Genomic DNA, 16,338 nt, shown 5'->3' with positions numbered 1-16,338 from the left:
TAAAAGGGTATTTGCAGGTATAAAGTTGGTATTCTTGAAAAGTTAATTCTACTGGAAACTTCAGAGCTATAGCGATTTAGACTATGTCTTTATGGGAATCTGTGGTTTTTTTGTTTTACTTTCTGGAATAGGGAATGTATGATTTTGGATCACAGTTATTAGCATAAACAACTTGCTTCAAAAATTCATCTCATTTATGTTATTGATCAAGTGTAAGTGGTAATTTTAGCATTCTGTTAAGCACAGATAGAAAAAAGCTTTTTCGTATTTCGGCTGCTGGCAATATTTTGCATTAATGATTGCGTCTGTCATAGTTTGGCTTCTAAAGGTGACAAAAAATGTGTACCATTATTGGAGATAGTTAAGAAAATCTATGGATTCTTGATTTTCAAGCTCAATAGTGCAAATTAGATACTGACACTGTATATTACAGAAAAAAAACCTTTTTGAAACATCACTGTATTTTGCGACTGACAACTACACAGCTCTTACTACAAATTTTAATTAACTATCCAAAAAAAAATTTCCCCTCATGCTACACTGATACTCGCACATGATTGTTGTAAATGTCATCCAATTCTCCCAACCTTTCATGAATCATTATATTCTCTATGCACAATGCCGAAAATTTCAAGCAAAACGGCAATTCTACCAAGGTAATGGAAACCTGGACAATGTCTCCATGTAAACAGCACAATATACCATCGTCTCTGGATGCCAATAGGCAGCATACAACAACACACAGGCAACAGCATGCTGCACCACGCTCTGACAAGCAGCCGCCAATATATCGCTATCGGCAAGAACCACCAGCTGGCATTCAACATTCGCATGACATTTCATATTGGTGCTCTTGTATATGAAGTTTATTAAAAGTTAACCAATTTTATTAATGACCAGAACTATTTATTTGAACAGTATAAGTTTTATAAAGATATACTTATATTTCTACAGTTAGTTTTCCAATGTACTTCATTTGCACATCATAAATATTTTTACATATAGTAAGATTCCACTGGCTGCAGCTGGTGTGATGCAGCAAATTGGCACACTATCAAACATGTACAGCCACTAGCAGCAGTTACTTTGACAACACGCAGCTACTCTGCACATCACCAGCTCCAGCAAAAGGGTAAAACAACATGCCTTTTTAGTTTAATCTTTGTATATTTTATGTAAGATTGACTGATCTAATGACTACGTGCTTTTTTATAATCTTTACAGTGCAATCAGTCTGAAGATGCCTACTGTATGCTGCAAACAGTTATTTTAAATAATGATATTTTATGATTGAGACGTTTTTGCATAAGTAACTGTGGGGGTATGTTCTGAGGACACAAAAAAGAAGTAACACATTGTCTCCTGAACCCAGGTATCCAAGTTAAGATCCTCGTCCAGCAGTTTTAGCTTTTCACTAATGCTCAGAATACCACCACTTCAGCAGAACACACACAACCTACTGTCAAAGAATCTGTTATGCTTGTTGGAAGGAAGGAGAATTTCAGGTTTCAACTGTTGATGACAAGGTCACTACAGACAGCACAAGCAGAAAATGGGTATTTGTCATTCAAAGGAACAAGCATATGCAGAAAATTGGTGATGGTCTTTCAAAAGGAACCATCCAAATATACATAGCAGGTAATTAAGGGAAACAACACAGAAAGCCTAAAAGCGGATGGCCAGATGGGAGTTTGAAGTGCACAGCTCTCAAATATGAGTCACCTGTCAAATTACTGAACCAACTTGTTCAGGTATTTTCTTTCCCCACAAATCGTCTCCAGGCCCATGATTTTCCCTTTTTGTTTCTTCTCTAAAATATACTATCTATTATAACACTTTAAAATTGCAATTTCCTTTTATGTAATTTTCTTCCAGAATTTATTTCCACCAGTAGAGTTTCATTTAATGCACACACTTCTCTTGGGGTTAACATTTAATACCACACTGTCTTCTCCTCACTACATGGAAAAATCAGGTCTGTAATATAATTACGTGAATTATGTGCTTCAATTTTCCTGCCCCTTTTATAACTTACCCGACTTTTCATAAAGCACCTGGAAAGGTTCAATGAGTTTGTGATTCACACATTCCATTACACCTAATTTTGCTTTTTTGTCATCTTCAAAGCCACGGAGATTGAATGGCATCGTTCCATACTTGTGACTAACTTCGCTAAAGAATGTTCTTGAAGTCTTCAGCTTCAACTGGTATGTCTCGTCTGTCTTCTTGTATATGGTAACTCTAGTAGCTGTCTCCTTGCCCTACACAAAAATAAGAATACAATCAATGTATCAAACACAAACACACATTTCGATATTTTATCATATCGTCACTGCAGCCATATTTTTGTACAAATTCCACCCATTAAAATTTAAGAAACAGTGTCAAAATACCAGAAAATTTGTCATATAACCGTTCTCACTATTGATTTTGTAAGACATACTAAGCACAGCAATGAAAGGCAATCTATCTCTAAAAGTAGTGTTTTCTGAAAAAACTACTACTACTGATAACAGACTCTGTTTTCCATTAAAGAGGATGTTATCACTGCCACACTTAATAGTCAGAATTCTAGTTACTCACCTGCAACCCACTTCCATTAACAATCTTTCTCAACCCACTCCCCCACCACCTAACTCTAGGGAGACCCGGCTTGTCAATCAAAACCAGTAATGGCATTGTTAAGTGCTCATGTCTGGGATACACAAATCTGAAAGGTGAGTCTAATAACTGGACTGCAAAGGTTACAGAAAGTTGGCAACAGCTGAACAACTACAATTGTATCTGGTACCTGTGACAGTGGTGACATTTAATGAGAAACCAAGAATGTATTATTAAAAATAGCGGCCGATTTCAGCAACACAAGAAGTGTAATTGTCCAGTTTGGAAATGAAACAGTTTTGCCATAACTGACTGATTCTCTTGCTATTTATTCGAACAATACATACGGAGAAAAAAGTTTTTGAAGTGGAGGACAGGTTATCAATATCACCTAATTTTTCTGTGGTACAATCGATACACAGTTTAATTTCAGATCAGCACCATTACCTTCCTGTACTACTTGTTGTAGCTTACCTTCCTGTACTACTTGTTGTAGGTATAATTCCATTATCAACCAAATATGAAGAGAGCAGCAAAATTAACACAAACACGACAAACCTATCATTTCAATACAGTTGTTTTTGTATAATACTTCATTCAAAACCTAGTCACAAAATTAAGAAAGGAAAGACAGAAAGAACTGAAACAGACTGCATTACACCATATAACTCTATATTTGTAATACAGAATTACTTGAAAGATTAATTTCTTTTCTTAGTATGGACAGATGGTTATATTCGTGCAGCATATAACGAGCCTCACATGTCCCCCCTACATTCTCAGTCCACCATATGATGCATCTCACACTGAATTTGTTACATACTTTACAGAGAAAGTTTCTCATGTCGACAACACTACTTACTACAATTGAGTTCTTGTACAAAACGAACTTTCAATCAATAAAGTGTTAATTTCAATTCTCTTAAACATGAAATACAGTGAAACTGGAACTTTATTATCTACTGAATTAAGAACTGAAAATCGCGCGCGCACACACACACACACACACACACACACACACACACACTTTCAAATTTTTAAAGCTAATACGAACATGTTTAACAGGAGTAGCAATGAAGTAGCTTTAATAATGAATAATAAAATAGAAATAAGGGTGAGCAACTATGAACGAACAGCATAGTGAATGTGTCCTTCAAGTCTTTCACAGCTGAATGACTGAATAAAATCTTTCTTTCAAGCAGCATCAATCCCAATAAAATTTATGAGCTTTCAGTGGCTAGCTCCACTACTACTGACTGCCCAGGCTGGTACTATTACCTGCTTATATACCTACGATTACGATCACAGACACCAGAGAGGACTAAAAAGAGACATGCACGGAAGGCGAGTTGGGCACCTCATAGCTGCTCCGGCCCACCACGGGACCATGTGATGTCAGGTGGTGTGAGAGGCCAGAGCAACATCCAGTATGTTGACGCACAAGCCAAGACTCTTGTGTTTTCAAAAAGTATTTTGTATTTTTTGCAAGGCAATTCTCAGCTATGGCAGACTTGTGGAGTTCCCTTTGCTTAATGTCTCTTGTGCTCAGTACATTGCTCTGCAATTGTGCAAACTGTCTGGCCTACACAGATGCTGCCACACTCGCAAGAGACACGAAGAGCTATGTTGTCTTCAACAGGGCACAACGTATCTCTTATCTTGGGGGTGGGCAGGAGTACCGGTCTCCATCCATGTCTCTGCAGTACACGTTGTAATTTGCTGCTCGTTGTCCAACCCCATGGCAGGAAAGCCGCTGGCTTGGCTGCTTCTGCCGATTCACAAGGTGTCCTCCTTCGGTGACTTTCAGGAGCACTCTGTGGTGTTGCATCTGTTTTGCTTCCTTCGGTATGTCAATGACACCTTCCTGATACAGCCTCACGATGAAAATACACTGCAGCAGTTTGTGGATCACGTGAATGGTGTCCACTCCAAAACTAAATTTACCATTTAAATGGAGAAGGATGGCAAGCTACCGTTCTCAGATGTTTTAGTTGAGCGGAAGGCAGGAGGCCGGCTTGGTCATTCAGTGTACATTGATCAATATTTGAACACTGGTAGTTTTCACAACCTTGTACACAAGAAAGCAGTCCTTAACATGTTAATACACAGAGCCAAAGTTATTTCTGACAACGACCACCTAAGCCATTTAGCACTTGAGGCACATGTTCAGGGAGAATGGCTACAGCAAAAGTGACATTGCAAATGCTTTCAGGTGTCCAGAGGACGACACCTTGTGAACCGGTAGAAAAAGCCAAGCCAGTGGCTTTCCTGCCATAGAGTCGGGCAATGAGCAGGAAGTTAGGACTTGTACTGCAGGGGAATGCATTTAGACCAGTGTTCCAGCCCCACTCCTGAGATACAAGATATGTTGCGCCCTGTTAAAGACGATATTGCTCCTCATATGCCTGGTGTGTACGGTGGCCCTTGTCAGTGCAGTGTCATCTATAAAGGCCAGACAATCCGCACAACTGCAGAGCACTGAACCGAGCACAAGAGAGATATTAAGCAAAGGGAGCTCAACAAGCCAGCCATAGCTGAGCATTGCCTCAAATACGGATACAAAATACAAATTGAGAACACAAGAGCCTTGGTTCAAGAGCCAACATACTGGTACTCCATTCTAATCTCAGCCGCCCTTCTGTAACGAACAGCAACAATTTTAACAGAGACCAGTGCTACACACTGAGTAGGGTGTAGGGGCGGGTTTTGTACATCGAAACGAAGCAACGGTGGATGCTTAACACTTGTAGGGAGGAGGGAGTGGCAGTTTCAAATGTGGCACTGGCCCCTCGTGCCACCTGACATCACTCAGTCCCGCAGCGGGCCAGAGCTGCTGTGAGCTGCCCCCAACTCATCATCTGCACAAACATCGTTTCTGTCCTCTGATTGGTACCAGCAGATATAATCGTAGGCATTTTAGCAGCGAATAGTGTCAGTCCCATCAATAAGTAGTTTTGCTCCTGGGAGCAAGGCCACAGCAAGCCATCGAATGCTCGAGAATTTTATTGGAATTGACTAGGCTTGAAAACTGAGAAGGTTTTCTTCAGCGTAGTGAATGTATTCTTGCAGCAGAGAGAGAGAGAGAGAGAGAGAGAGAGAGAGAGAGAGAGAGAGCCAACTCTTCCTCACATTAGTACAAACTTATATACTTATTTGCTTTATAGTTGTAGGAGCCAGAAGACTGTGAGACAAGACAGAGGAACAACAGATAAATTAGAACATATACCTGAATCAGTCGCTTACTTTTTTTCTCCTCGAAAACTCGTTTCTAGAGCTTACACCCTCTACTTCAGGTGGATCAGTGGATTATATTACATTTTAGTTTGCTGGGTGTAGTCAGTTACTATTTCATTTTGATATAAGTAAGATGTAATGTACATTTGTTAACATAATATGGCACTGGAATTCTGAGTTTTAAACAATAGTAAAGCTACTTACATGTTCCAGCAGAAAGAATCCTGATGGTCATCATAAATATACATTTTCATCTTTAGGTGTTCCACAAACACGAGTGGACATAACCAGACCAGGTACTGTACACATGCAGAAATTCAGTGCCCAGTAAATCAAAGTGCATTTATTACTAACTTATACTGCGCAAATGTCAGTACATTGATTTGTAAATGTTTAAGTTTGGTAATTTGTGATTTGTTTTCATGATTTAGGTCAATCAAAAATAGGTGGTAGTAGGAGTTACTGTATAATCTGGCTTCTAGAAAAGTTCATTGCCACACATACATTTTTGTCATTGAGTTTCATGTCATGTTTTCTGTTGCGAAGAAAAATTTCAAGTAGTTTGTAGATTGACTGACTGATTAATTGAAAGGGCTTTTGGGATAAACAGCGAGGTCATCAGTCCCGCGACTCCGAATTGAGTCACAGAAGAAAGAGGGTCTGCTAAAAGTAGACGGATCCAGTCAAGGGACTCAAATTATAAAATAATGATCATTAAACACACACAGTAAAGGCATAAAAGGTGAGACCAAATAAAATTAAAAAATAAAATAATAAAAAAAAACTGGTAAAAAGGGAGGCAGTCATGGAGCCACAGACCGAGAAGATTAAAATAAGTCCCAACCACAACCACCCTGCCCCTGCTCCAAGACTAAAATAGAACCTTACATCTGGAAATAATAACCACTTTCATGGAGGGAACTCAGGACCAGTTCAACCATCCATGAATCGTCTGCTAATGTTAAATTTAAGGAATCGGGAAGGCTATACTTAACATGAGGAACCGAAAGAAGGGGACATTCTACCAATATGTGAAATATCGTCAGTCTGGCTCCACAACCACATTGTAGGGGTGGGTCGTTACGTAGGAGGAAACAATGGGTGAGCTGGGTATGATCAATGCTTAAAACAGTGGACTCCTCCTGAGACGAGTGGAAGGAAGAGCACTAAACTGCAGTAGACTCCTTGACTGTGCGGAGTTTATAACTATGAGCAGTGGCGCTCCACATAGTATTCCACTTTTGGGCAAACTGAGATCTGACATAGATCCACATATCTGCAGCTGGAATCATGAAAGGAAATGGGGGTTAATTATCTGCTTCTCTAGCAAACAGTTAGCCAGTTCATTCCCTGGGATGCCCACATGACTTGAGACCCAGAGAAAGATGTCTGAACAGGCGGCACACACTCAAGGGCAGAGAGGTGGTCATGGATAGCAGAGACCAAAGGGCGACGAGATTACCATCGGTCAACAGCCTGCATGCTGCTCATTTTGTCTGAACAAATCAAAATGCTGTGGATGGAGGTCCAAGAAACAGAAACAAGGGCCCTGTGAATGACCAGAAGCTTTGCTGTGAACACACTACATGATCCCGGCAGTAAACAGTGTTCGAAGCCAGTAGGAAAGTGAAAGTGTATCCCACATTATCAACTGTCTTAGAACCAGCAGAGTAAAAGACGGTGGCACCCTGGAACTCTGCAAGGATGGTACAAGACGCCGGTAAACCACAGGAGTGTCAGAGACCTTAGGACCCTGGAATAGATCAGTTCTATAATCTCTAGCCTAAGCACCATCCTGGTGGGGTATGAGGAAAGACACGGAGAGAAGTCCAGTGACTGGAGATGGAGATCCCGACATAGGTAAGTGAGACGCGTGCCCGCCGGCAATCCCACCTTTGGGCAGGTGTTAGGAGTAAGACATCCCTCATTGGCGAAGAACACAGGGTACACAGGATGGTCAGGGAATGGGCGAATGGCAACTGCGTAAGAAACAAGGAGCTGGCTCCGTTGGATGTGTAGAGAGGGAATACCTGCTTCTGTGAGGAGACTATCAATAGGACTAGTGCAAAAGGCACCAATAACCAAATGCACCCCACAATGATCGACAGCATCAAGGAGTTTCAAAGTGGAAGGAGCTGCTGAGCCATAAACATGACTACCATAATCTAGTCTGGACAAGACCAGAGCACGGTAAGGATGGAGAAGAGTGGAATGGTCTGCACTCCAAGATGTGTGGGCCAGGAGGCAGAGAGCATTAAGCTTCCGCATACATATAGTCTTCCGATGGCGAATATAGGGCAGTCTTGTGAGCTTGTTATCAAAAATAAGGCCCAAGAAACAGGAAAACTTGAAGCCATGGGCAGTGGCCCACCCACATAGAGGCCTGTCAGATGGTGCCTTGGAGCTTGCACTCAGCAGATGCTACCAAGTGGGAGCTGCACCAGATGCAAAAATCATGTATGTACAATGCTGTGGTAACCAGAGGACCAACAGAGGTCACAAGCCCATTGATGACAATGAGGAAGAGTGTGACACTTAGCATGTGGGATACCATTCTCCTGAATCTGAGGATCACTGAGTGAAGTGATAACTCGGACCCGGAAGAGCCCACGAGATAAAAACTCGTGGATAAAAATCTGAAGGGGACTATGGAAGTCCCAGTCATGGATGGTATCCAAAATGTGATGGCTACAAGCCATGCCATACACCTTATGTAGGTCAAAGATGACTGCAAGAAGGTGCCGGCAATGAATAAAAGCCTGTTGGATGGCTCATTCCATTCAGAGTAAATGGTAAATTGGAAATCACCCTGTGTGGAAGCCACACTGATATGGGGACAAAAGACCCAGAGATTCGAGTACCCAGCATAATCTGAAGCTGACCATCCTTTCGAGCAGTTTACAAAGTATGTTTGTCAGGCTAATTGGGCGGGTTTTCCTGGGCTAAAGGACGGGGATAATTATACTGTCTCGCCATTGTGACGGAAAAGCACCCGTGAGCCAAATGTGGTTGAAGAACCTGAGGAGCTGTTGCCTGTGGAGAACATCCAACTGTTGGATCATCTGGTTGTGGATGGAATTAAGGCCTGGGGCTGTGTCTCGTAAAGAGCTAAGATCCTGCGCCAATTCCCATTCAGTGAAGGGTGCATTATAGGGCTAAACGTGGTGCGGGATCAAACAGATGGGGGTCTGTTCCACTCTGTTTCTGCCGGAGAAAGGTAGTAGGATAGGAAGAGGACGACTGTGCCGTCGCAAAGTGTGTCGTGAGGTGTTCTGCGAGGACCAATGGATCGGTGCACAGAGCACCTTGGAAGGTTCAGACCTAGGACAGTTTACTGTCGCTGGTGGCTCAAAAGGTTACAGAGCTTGGACCAAACCTGCTATGAAGAGGCATATGTCCCTAGACAGGAAAAATAGCACTCTCAGCATTCCTTTTTACTCCGCTTAATAAGGTAAAGGGCCATAGCACGGACACACTTAAAAGTGAGGAGATTGGCCTGTGAAGGATGTTGCTTAAATCGTTGCAGCGCCTGTTGGCGGTCCTGGACAGTGACTGCGACACCCTCGGTCCACCACGGTACCGGTCGATGACGAGTGGGACCTGTGGACAGGGGGACAGCAGTGCCAGCAGCATGAAGAATAGTGGCAGAGATGCCTTGCACAGCTACATCAGTATAATTTGAGAGGGAGGTGTCAAAGTTCACAGCAGATGTATGTAAAGGCCAACTGGCCCTGCAGAATGCACAATGTGGAGGCCTGTCTGCCTGGCGGCAACAGGGGAATGATAGAATCACCAGAAAATGGTCACTGTCACAAAGATCATCACGGGGTGACCAATATAGGGAAGCCACGAGGGCAGGGGAGAAGATCGTGAGACTGATAGCAGAGAAGGCGCCATGAGCAGTAGCACTGAAGTGGGGAGGAGAACCATCATTGAGGAGACAGATCGAGTTCTGTGACAAGTTGGTCAATTAGGATACCCCTTCCCATTGAAGTGACATTCTCCCCCCCCCCTCGGATTCCGGGCACTGAAGTCCCCAAGGAGGAGAAATGGGGATGTGACTTGCTGGATTAAGATAGACTGTGCAACGTAAGAAAGTGGCCTACTTGGAGGGAGGTATATATTGCAGATGGTGATTGCCGGAGTCGTTTGCACTCTAACCACTATCGCTTCCAAGTTGGTACATAGGGGGATCCAGTCACTAATGACATTGGAGCGAACCGAAGTGCAGACTCCACCAGATACTACTCCAGGGCCAGCACAGTTACGACAGAACGCCCTATATCCACAAAATGTTGGACAATGGTTATCAGGGAGATGCATTTCTTGAAAAACAAGACAACACAGAACAGGAGACAAGACGCATTTCCGGTATGTGATGGTAGTATCCGTTGCAATTCCACTGAATGATCGTGTGACAAGAGTCCAAGGTAGTCATGAAGAATCCGAGGAGTAGGTCAGATCACTCTGTAGTCATCACCAGCAAGGAAAGGGGTGACATCCGTAAATGTAAGGCTCAGGTTGCGAGGGGGGAGATGGCACTTCCAGGGGCACCAGGGGTGCCTTTTCTTGGGATTAATGTTTCATCTTCTTCTTCTTCTTCTTCTTCTAATGTAGATGAGGGCAGGGCACAGGAGGAATACAGGCTTCTGCAGTCTTTCTGATGGGAGGTCGTGCACAGGAGGGGGCGGGAGAGTGGAACAGGATGAGGGGGAGGAGGAAATGAAGTAACAGAGGCAAAAGTTGAAGACAGTAACACTGGATGGAGTATCTCATACTTTTGGCGAGCCTCAGCACCCAGGGACTTGTATTCTTCCATCTACTTTTCTCTCTTGTAAGTCAGGCAATCCAGCGAGCGAGGGGAGTGGTGGTCAGCACAATTGACACACACAGGTGGCGGAACATGGGGGCTTCCCTCATGGAGTGGGTGCCCACAGTCACCACACAAAGGGTCCGCCGCACAGTGGGAAGACATATGCCTAAAAACGCATGCACCGAAAGCACCGCATAGGTGGAGGGACGTAGGGCTTCACATCACATCTGTAGCACATAATGTTGACCTTCTCTGGGAGGGTATCCCCCTCGAAAGCCAGAATGAAGGAGACAGTATCAGTGCGGTTGTCTTTGCAACCCTACTGCTACATCTAACAAAATTAGCACCATGCTGCTCCACAATAGACCGGACTTCCTAATCCATTTGCAGGATGAGGTCCCCTGGAACATATTCAGAGATTGAAGAGAAGTGATAGACTCTGGGACATTGCCAAGATAATCACAGGCACGAAGAGCTGCGGATTGGGTAGCAGAAGCAGCTTTGATCAACAGGGAGCCCGACCACATCTTACTAGAAGACTCCACTTCACCAAACTTTTCTTCGATATTTTCCACGAAAAACAATGGCTTTGTGGCAGTGAATGTGACCCCTCTGTCCTAGTACAGACGAGGAAACAGGAAAAGGGTTTCATCCCAAGATGGTGAACCTGGCCCTCCTCGCATGGTGTAGCCAGGAAAGGGAAGGCTGCTGGGTCATACGAAGCAGCATTCAATTATCCTTCACCATTCGAAGAGATAGCCATTGGAAAACGGCCAGATTTTTGCAGCTCGGTATGCTTCATACACTAAGCATCCACCCCAATACCACCCACTCCGACCAGGGGCTCTCCCCTGGGAGACACCCAGCCACAGCAAGGGCCATCTGGCATGGTGGCTGTTGCTGGGAGTTTGAGGCTCCAAGGAAACGAGCAACCACTCCTTCGCATACATGGGGAGGGAACAGCTCAGATATCAGTAATGTGATCCCTCTGTTGTCAGGGGGGCTCAGCCATATGGGTACATAACAGCCCCACCACACGGACTGGCTACACGTGCTGGTGACCTAGCAGGGTGGAAGGAGGCTACAGTGGGGAAGGGAGAGGAGAAGGAAGGGGGAGAGGAATCCACACTGTAGATGCTATGGAGGGAGTTCTTCACCATATGGCTTCCACTAAAAACAGGAGATTTTGGAGTTGAGGTCAAACCTCAAGTGGCGACCTAATTGCCAAAAAGAATTGAAAAACAGGCAAAAGGAACAAAATTGCAACCATTACAGGAAGCCAGGTAGATAGCCAGGTCGACATAAATCAGAACACCGAGAAAAGGGAAGGAGGGGGCAACAGGGAAGGAGCGAGGAGAGGGAAGGACAGCAGGGTGAAGGAAATGCAGCCAGGGAAAGAAGAATTGGCAGCAATAGCTCCAGGCCCCATGTGTGACACGCACAAACTTACAAAAGAAATGTGGGGAAGGGGTGGAGGGGGGGAGGAAGTAATTTATAGATATTCAATTTGTGGCTTTTGTTTAGTTTACAATGTATTATTAGATTATTATCAACGTTGTTGAAAGCGTATCCCATGTCGATAAATGTGAATAGCTATGGCAGATTTACTGGGAGTGTTATACATGAATGCATTTGTGTGTTCCTTAAAATCTATTTTCGGAGGTTCATCTGGTCTGGATTTTACGTTCACTGGCAGTATATTAGGTAATTTATTGCTAGTGTAAAGGGAACTCTTACATTGTCGTCTCAACATATTACCAATTTCCTCTTAAAATTGTCCTTGTGGCTGTTTGTTCCTTTTCTAACTATTGGACATTTTGCCTGTGCACACAGGTTTAAAACAATTTACAATTTCTATCTGTATAATTATTCTAAGGTCAGTTTGAAACATTTCACTGCTTAATGGCATTCTGCAAGATGTGTGTAACATGAATTTACATGTTGCTAATTTGTGTGTGTGTGTGTGATGGTGGCATGAAGAAGAATAGATATTTATGTCCACAACTGCAGGTTTACTGTAAATGTTAAGTGCACATTCACAGTTTTTTCTGGGGACGGTGAGGTAAAGGAAGTCTGCTGAATTCTGGTATTCACATTCACATGTGAACTGAATGTTCTTGTGCATGCTGTTGAAAACACAAATTAGTATGCCTACATATTGCTTTTGGGTAAAATAACTGAGTATTGGGCTGGGTCATTGCAAATTGCTAAAACAGCTGAACTGTCAATGTTTCCACCTATTTTCTGCGGTCCTCTTAAGGGCGGTTCACTACAGCGAACAACTGATTGCAAAATTTCTCCTAATGCTTCCTGACTGGGATTGTCTGTCTCATTGATGTATTTTTTCTATGTTTTTCTCGTATTAACATTAGTAAATAATTATTCCCCACTGTGGACATATCAGAACACTGCAAGTGTTGAAACTAAACGTAAGCTACATTGAAATGGCTCCAACCATTCGCTTTTTAGGCATTTATTTTTCCATGACTACATTTCAAGATGCTTGGCACCTAACATTCAGATTTTTATATTTATTTATACCATGAACACTGTTCCTCTGCTAATGGTGTTGTAGAATTTTGTTATTGAAGTTTTTAAGACACTACTGCAAATCGTCGCAAGTAAAGTAACAGCCTTCACAACACACAGATGAATGTAAACATCTGAGGATGGGGTGAACTTACTCTCAAAAACTTGAGTTTTGAGGCAAAATTTGTTGTCATGGCATGTCGAGAAACGAATGCCATCACATGGTCGTGTTTTCCTATCAACATTGACGTCACAGGCGCCATAATTTTGACTTTGTGCACTCCGAGCACATCTATCGCATCATGTGATGAGCCAACCCGCAAACCTAATAAAGTATGTGAAACAGGCCACTGGGTCTTGGTGACCCGGTTTATGGTTATTCAGTGCTTTGCTGTCTTTACAGAGCAATGAAATGCTTCAACCTGACATTGGAATAATTAAACAAGTAACAACAGCTACAAATGGTTTACGAACAACAATCGTACAGACACCAGGACAATATGCATTTCTTATTGTGGTGCCAGTTCACAGAACACTGGGAATGTACTGAGACCACATAATGTAAGAGTTACTTTTTCCACCAGCAATAAATTATGTAATAGACTGCAAAAGTCAATTTTCCTTGTGTGTCCAGGACAGTACGGATGCCAGACTGGATAAAGCTTCCAAGTTAGACACACACACACACACACACACACACACACACACAGACAGACAGACAGACAGACAGACAGACAGACAGAGAGAGAGAGAGAGAGAGAGAGAGAACATTTATGTACAACACTCCCAATAATCTGCCAAAGCTCCTCACAATGATATAGGATATGTTTATGCCAACGTAGATGATAATCTAATAATACTTCATAACTAAACGAAGGCCACAAATTGAACCTCAATGACAAAATTTTTATCCACAACAGAAAACGTGGAGAGAACTATTCAATGGAAAAGGTGAGACAGTGCCAATGAACTGTGGAACTCGGTAATGCACAGTAATTTTTATTGCCATTTATGTTTCTATTGACTTAAAACGTGGAAAAAACTCTCAGATCACCAAGCAGAAACTTCAACAAATAAATACACTGAGATGTTTGTTTAGGGCTTTTTAAATTATTTACATTTTTTTGCAATATGATATTCTTAATCAAAAAGGTTGCCAAGATTTAAACACTTACCTACATTGTGTGTGTCCAGTTTCACGATATAAGCTGATATATGTGCTATTTGATTACCAGGCACTATTTCTACATCTTACATCTGTCCATTTTCTAAACTGTTTATGTTGTTTCACGTTTGTGCACCATCTAAAGATGTGAATCTATATTTACAGCAACCATAAGGATTCTTACTGATGGAGCACCCTGCAAGTAGCTTTAACGTTGTTTAAAATTCATATTTCCAGTGCAGTATTATTTTAACAAATGCAATTTGTGTCTTATTTGCAGTGAAATGAAACTCAGAAATGGAAACTGGCCACACCCAGCAAACAAAAATGTAATAATGTAATTCACTGATTGACCTGAAGATGGGAGTGTAAGCCCTCAAAAACGTGTCGTGGAAGTAAATGAAAATGACTGATTGAGATAATTGGTTTAAATTATCCTTTGTGTCATAAGCGGTCACTGTTTTCTAACCATGGTCCAACATGGATGACAAAGACAATATACATTAACCAGATTATTACAGGAGACAAAAATTTAATTTTATAAGGAAATTGAATTTGATAGTCAGAAAAATAGGAGAGAATAATTGCTGAATACCGACTGCAGAAAAGAACGAATGCAAAAACTGTCCTATAGAATTTTACACAGCACATCATTTAATCATTGTTAACACTTAGTTTAAATGCATTAAAGGTGGGTCTAAACAGCGAAGAAACCTGGCGACACCAGAACGTTTCAGATTATAAAATGTTAAGACGGATACTAAAAACAGATTTAAAATTGCTGAATAGTTCCAGGGTGCCATATGTTGACTGACCATATTTTATCAGTCCTGACCTGCACATTAAACTAAAGAAATTGCAGGAAAAGGGATAGAAATTTTAGGACATGACACTGCGTAAATTAAAAGACTCGGATCGTTGAAAACTTCAAAGGGAGCATAACACAATGACTAACAAACAGGGGAAAGGAATAAAACATAAGATGAATGGATAGCCTTAAGAGATGAAACAGAGGAGAGAACAGACCATGCAACAGATTAAAATACAAGGCCCACTGGCACCCCTTTGATAAACATGAGATGTGGAATTTAATTGACTAAATGTAAAAATATAAAAATGGAGCAGGCAAATGGGAACACAGTCATCTAAAACTGACAAAGTTTCAAACAGCAAAGCTAAAGTGGTCAAAGTATAAATGAAAATCTGTAGTAGCACCTACGATTTTGGAAAAGATAGGTGTGGAAAAACAAACTTTTGAAGAAAATAGAAGCAGTTACAAAATTCATGAAGAAGTACTTAGAAAAGAGGGAAGGCTGAAAGGAACATAGAGAACGGCTATACAGGGGAAATAAACTTAAAGACAATATTATGGAAAGGAAACAGAAGAACATGAAAATGAGATGGGAGAAATGATACTGTGAATATAATTTGACAGGGCACTGGTAGACCTTAATCCAGAAAAACACACATGGAGCAGATAACATTCCCTCTCAGTTACCGAGACCCTTGGGACAGTGAGCGATAACTAAACTATTCCACCTCATATGCAAAATACAATCTGGTTTCAGAAATAACATAGTAATTGTAACTCCACAGACGGCAGGTCCCGACAAGTGAATAATGCCAAATAACCAGCTTAAGATACCATGGTCATGATATACTGGCATATTGTTTACAGAGAAATGGAAAAACTGGTGAAAAGCAAACCTAAGAGGACATCAGTTCGGGTTCTCGAGTAATGTATGAACACTCAAGTCACTATTGGTCTTCCAATTTATCTTATAAAACAGGTTAAAGAAAGAGAAACCAACAATGTGGCCTTTGTAGATTTACAGAAAGCCTGTGACAATGCCAAATGGTATATTCCATTCAAAGTTCAGAGGGTAGGAGGGATAAAATAATGGAAACAAATGGTTGTAACTTGTACAGAAGGCAGAATGCCGTTATAAGACTATGAAAATTAACCCTCCATCCATGGATGACACACAGGTGTGTG

The 16,338-nt window shown here is 41.9% G+C and overlaps 1 protein-coding gene across 2 annotated transcripts in view; it reads right to left on the bottom strand.

Annotated features, from left to right (window-relative positions):
• Nucleotides 1–16,338, bottom strand: part of LOC124552533 (proliferation-associated protein 2G4) — a 62,873-nt gene that overhangs the window by 22,501 nt on the left and 24,034 nt on the right. For both annotated transcript variants that reach the window (XM_047126849.1, XM_047126848.1), the window contains exon 7: nucleotides 2,036–2,261. In XM_047126849.1, the coding sequence (XP_046982805.1) occupies nucleotides 2,036–2,261 (226 nt within the window). The remainder of the gene's footprint in view (nucleotides 1–2,035; nucleotides 2,262–16,338) is intronic.

Source organism: Schistocerca americana, chromosome 10 (genome assembly GCF_021461395.2).
Source record: "Schistocerca americana isolate TAMUIC-IGC-003095 chromosome 10, iqSchAmer2.1, whole genome shotgun sequence".
Classification (NCBI taxonomy): domain Eukaryota; kingdom Metazoa; phylum Arthropoda; class Insecta; order Orthoptera; family Acrididae; genus Schistocerca; species Schistocerca americana.
Note: the sequence above shows the minus strand (reverse complement) of the source record. Positions and strands in the feature narration are given on the sequence as shown.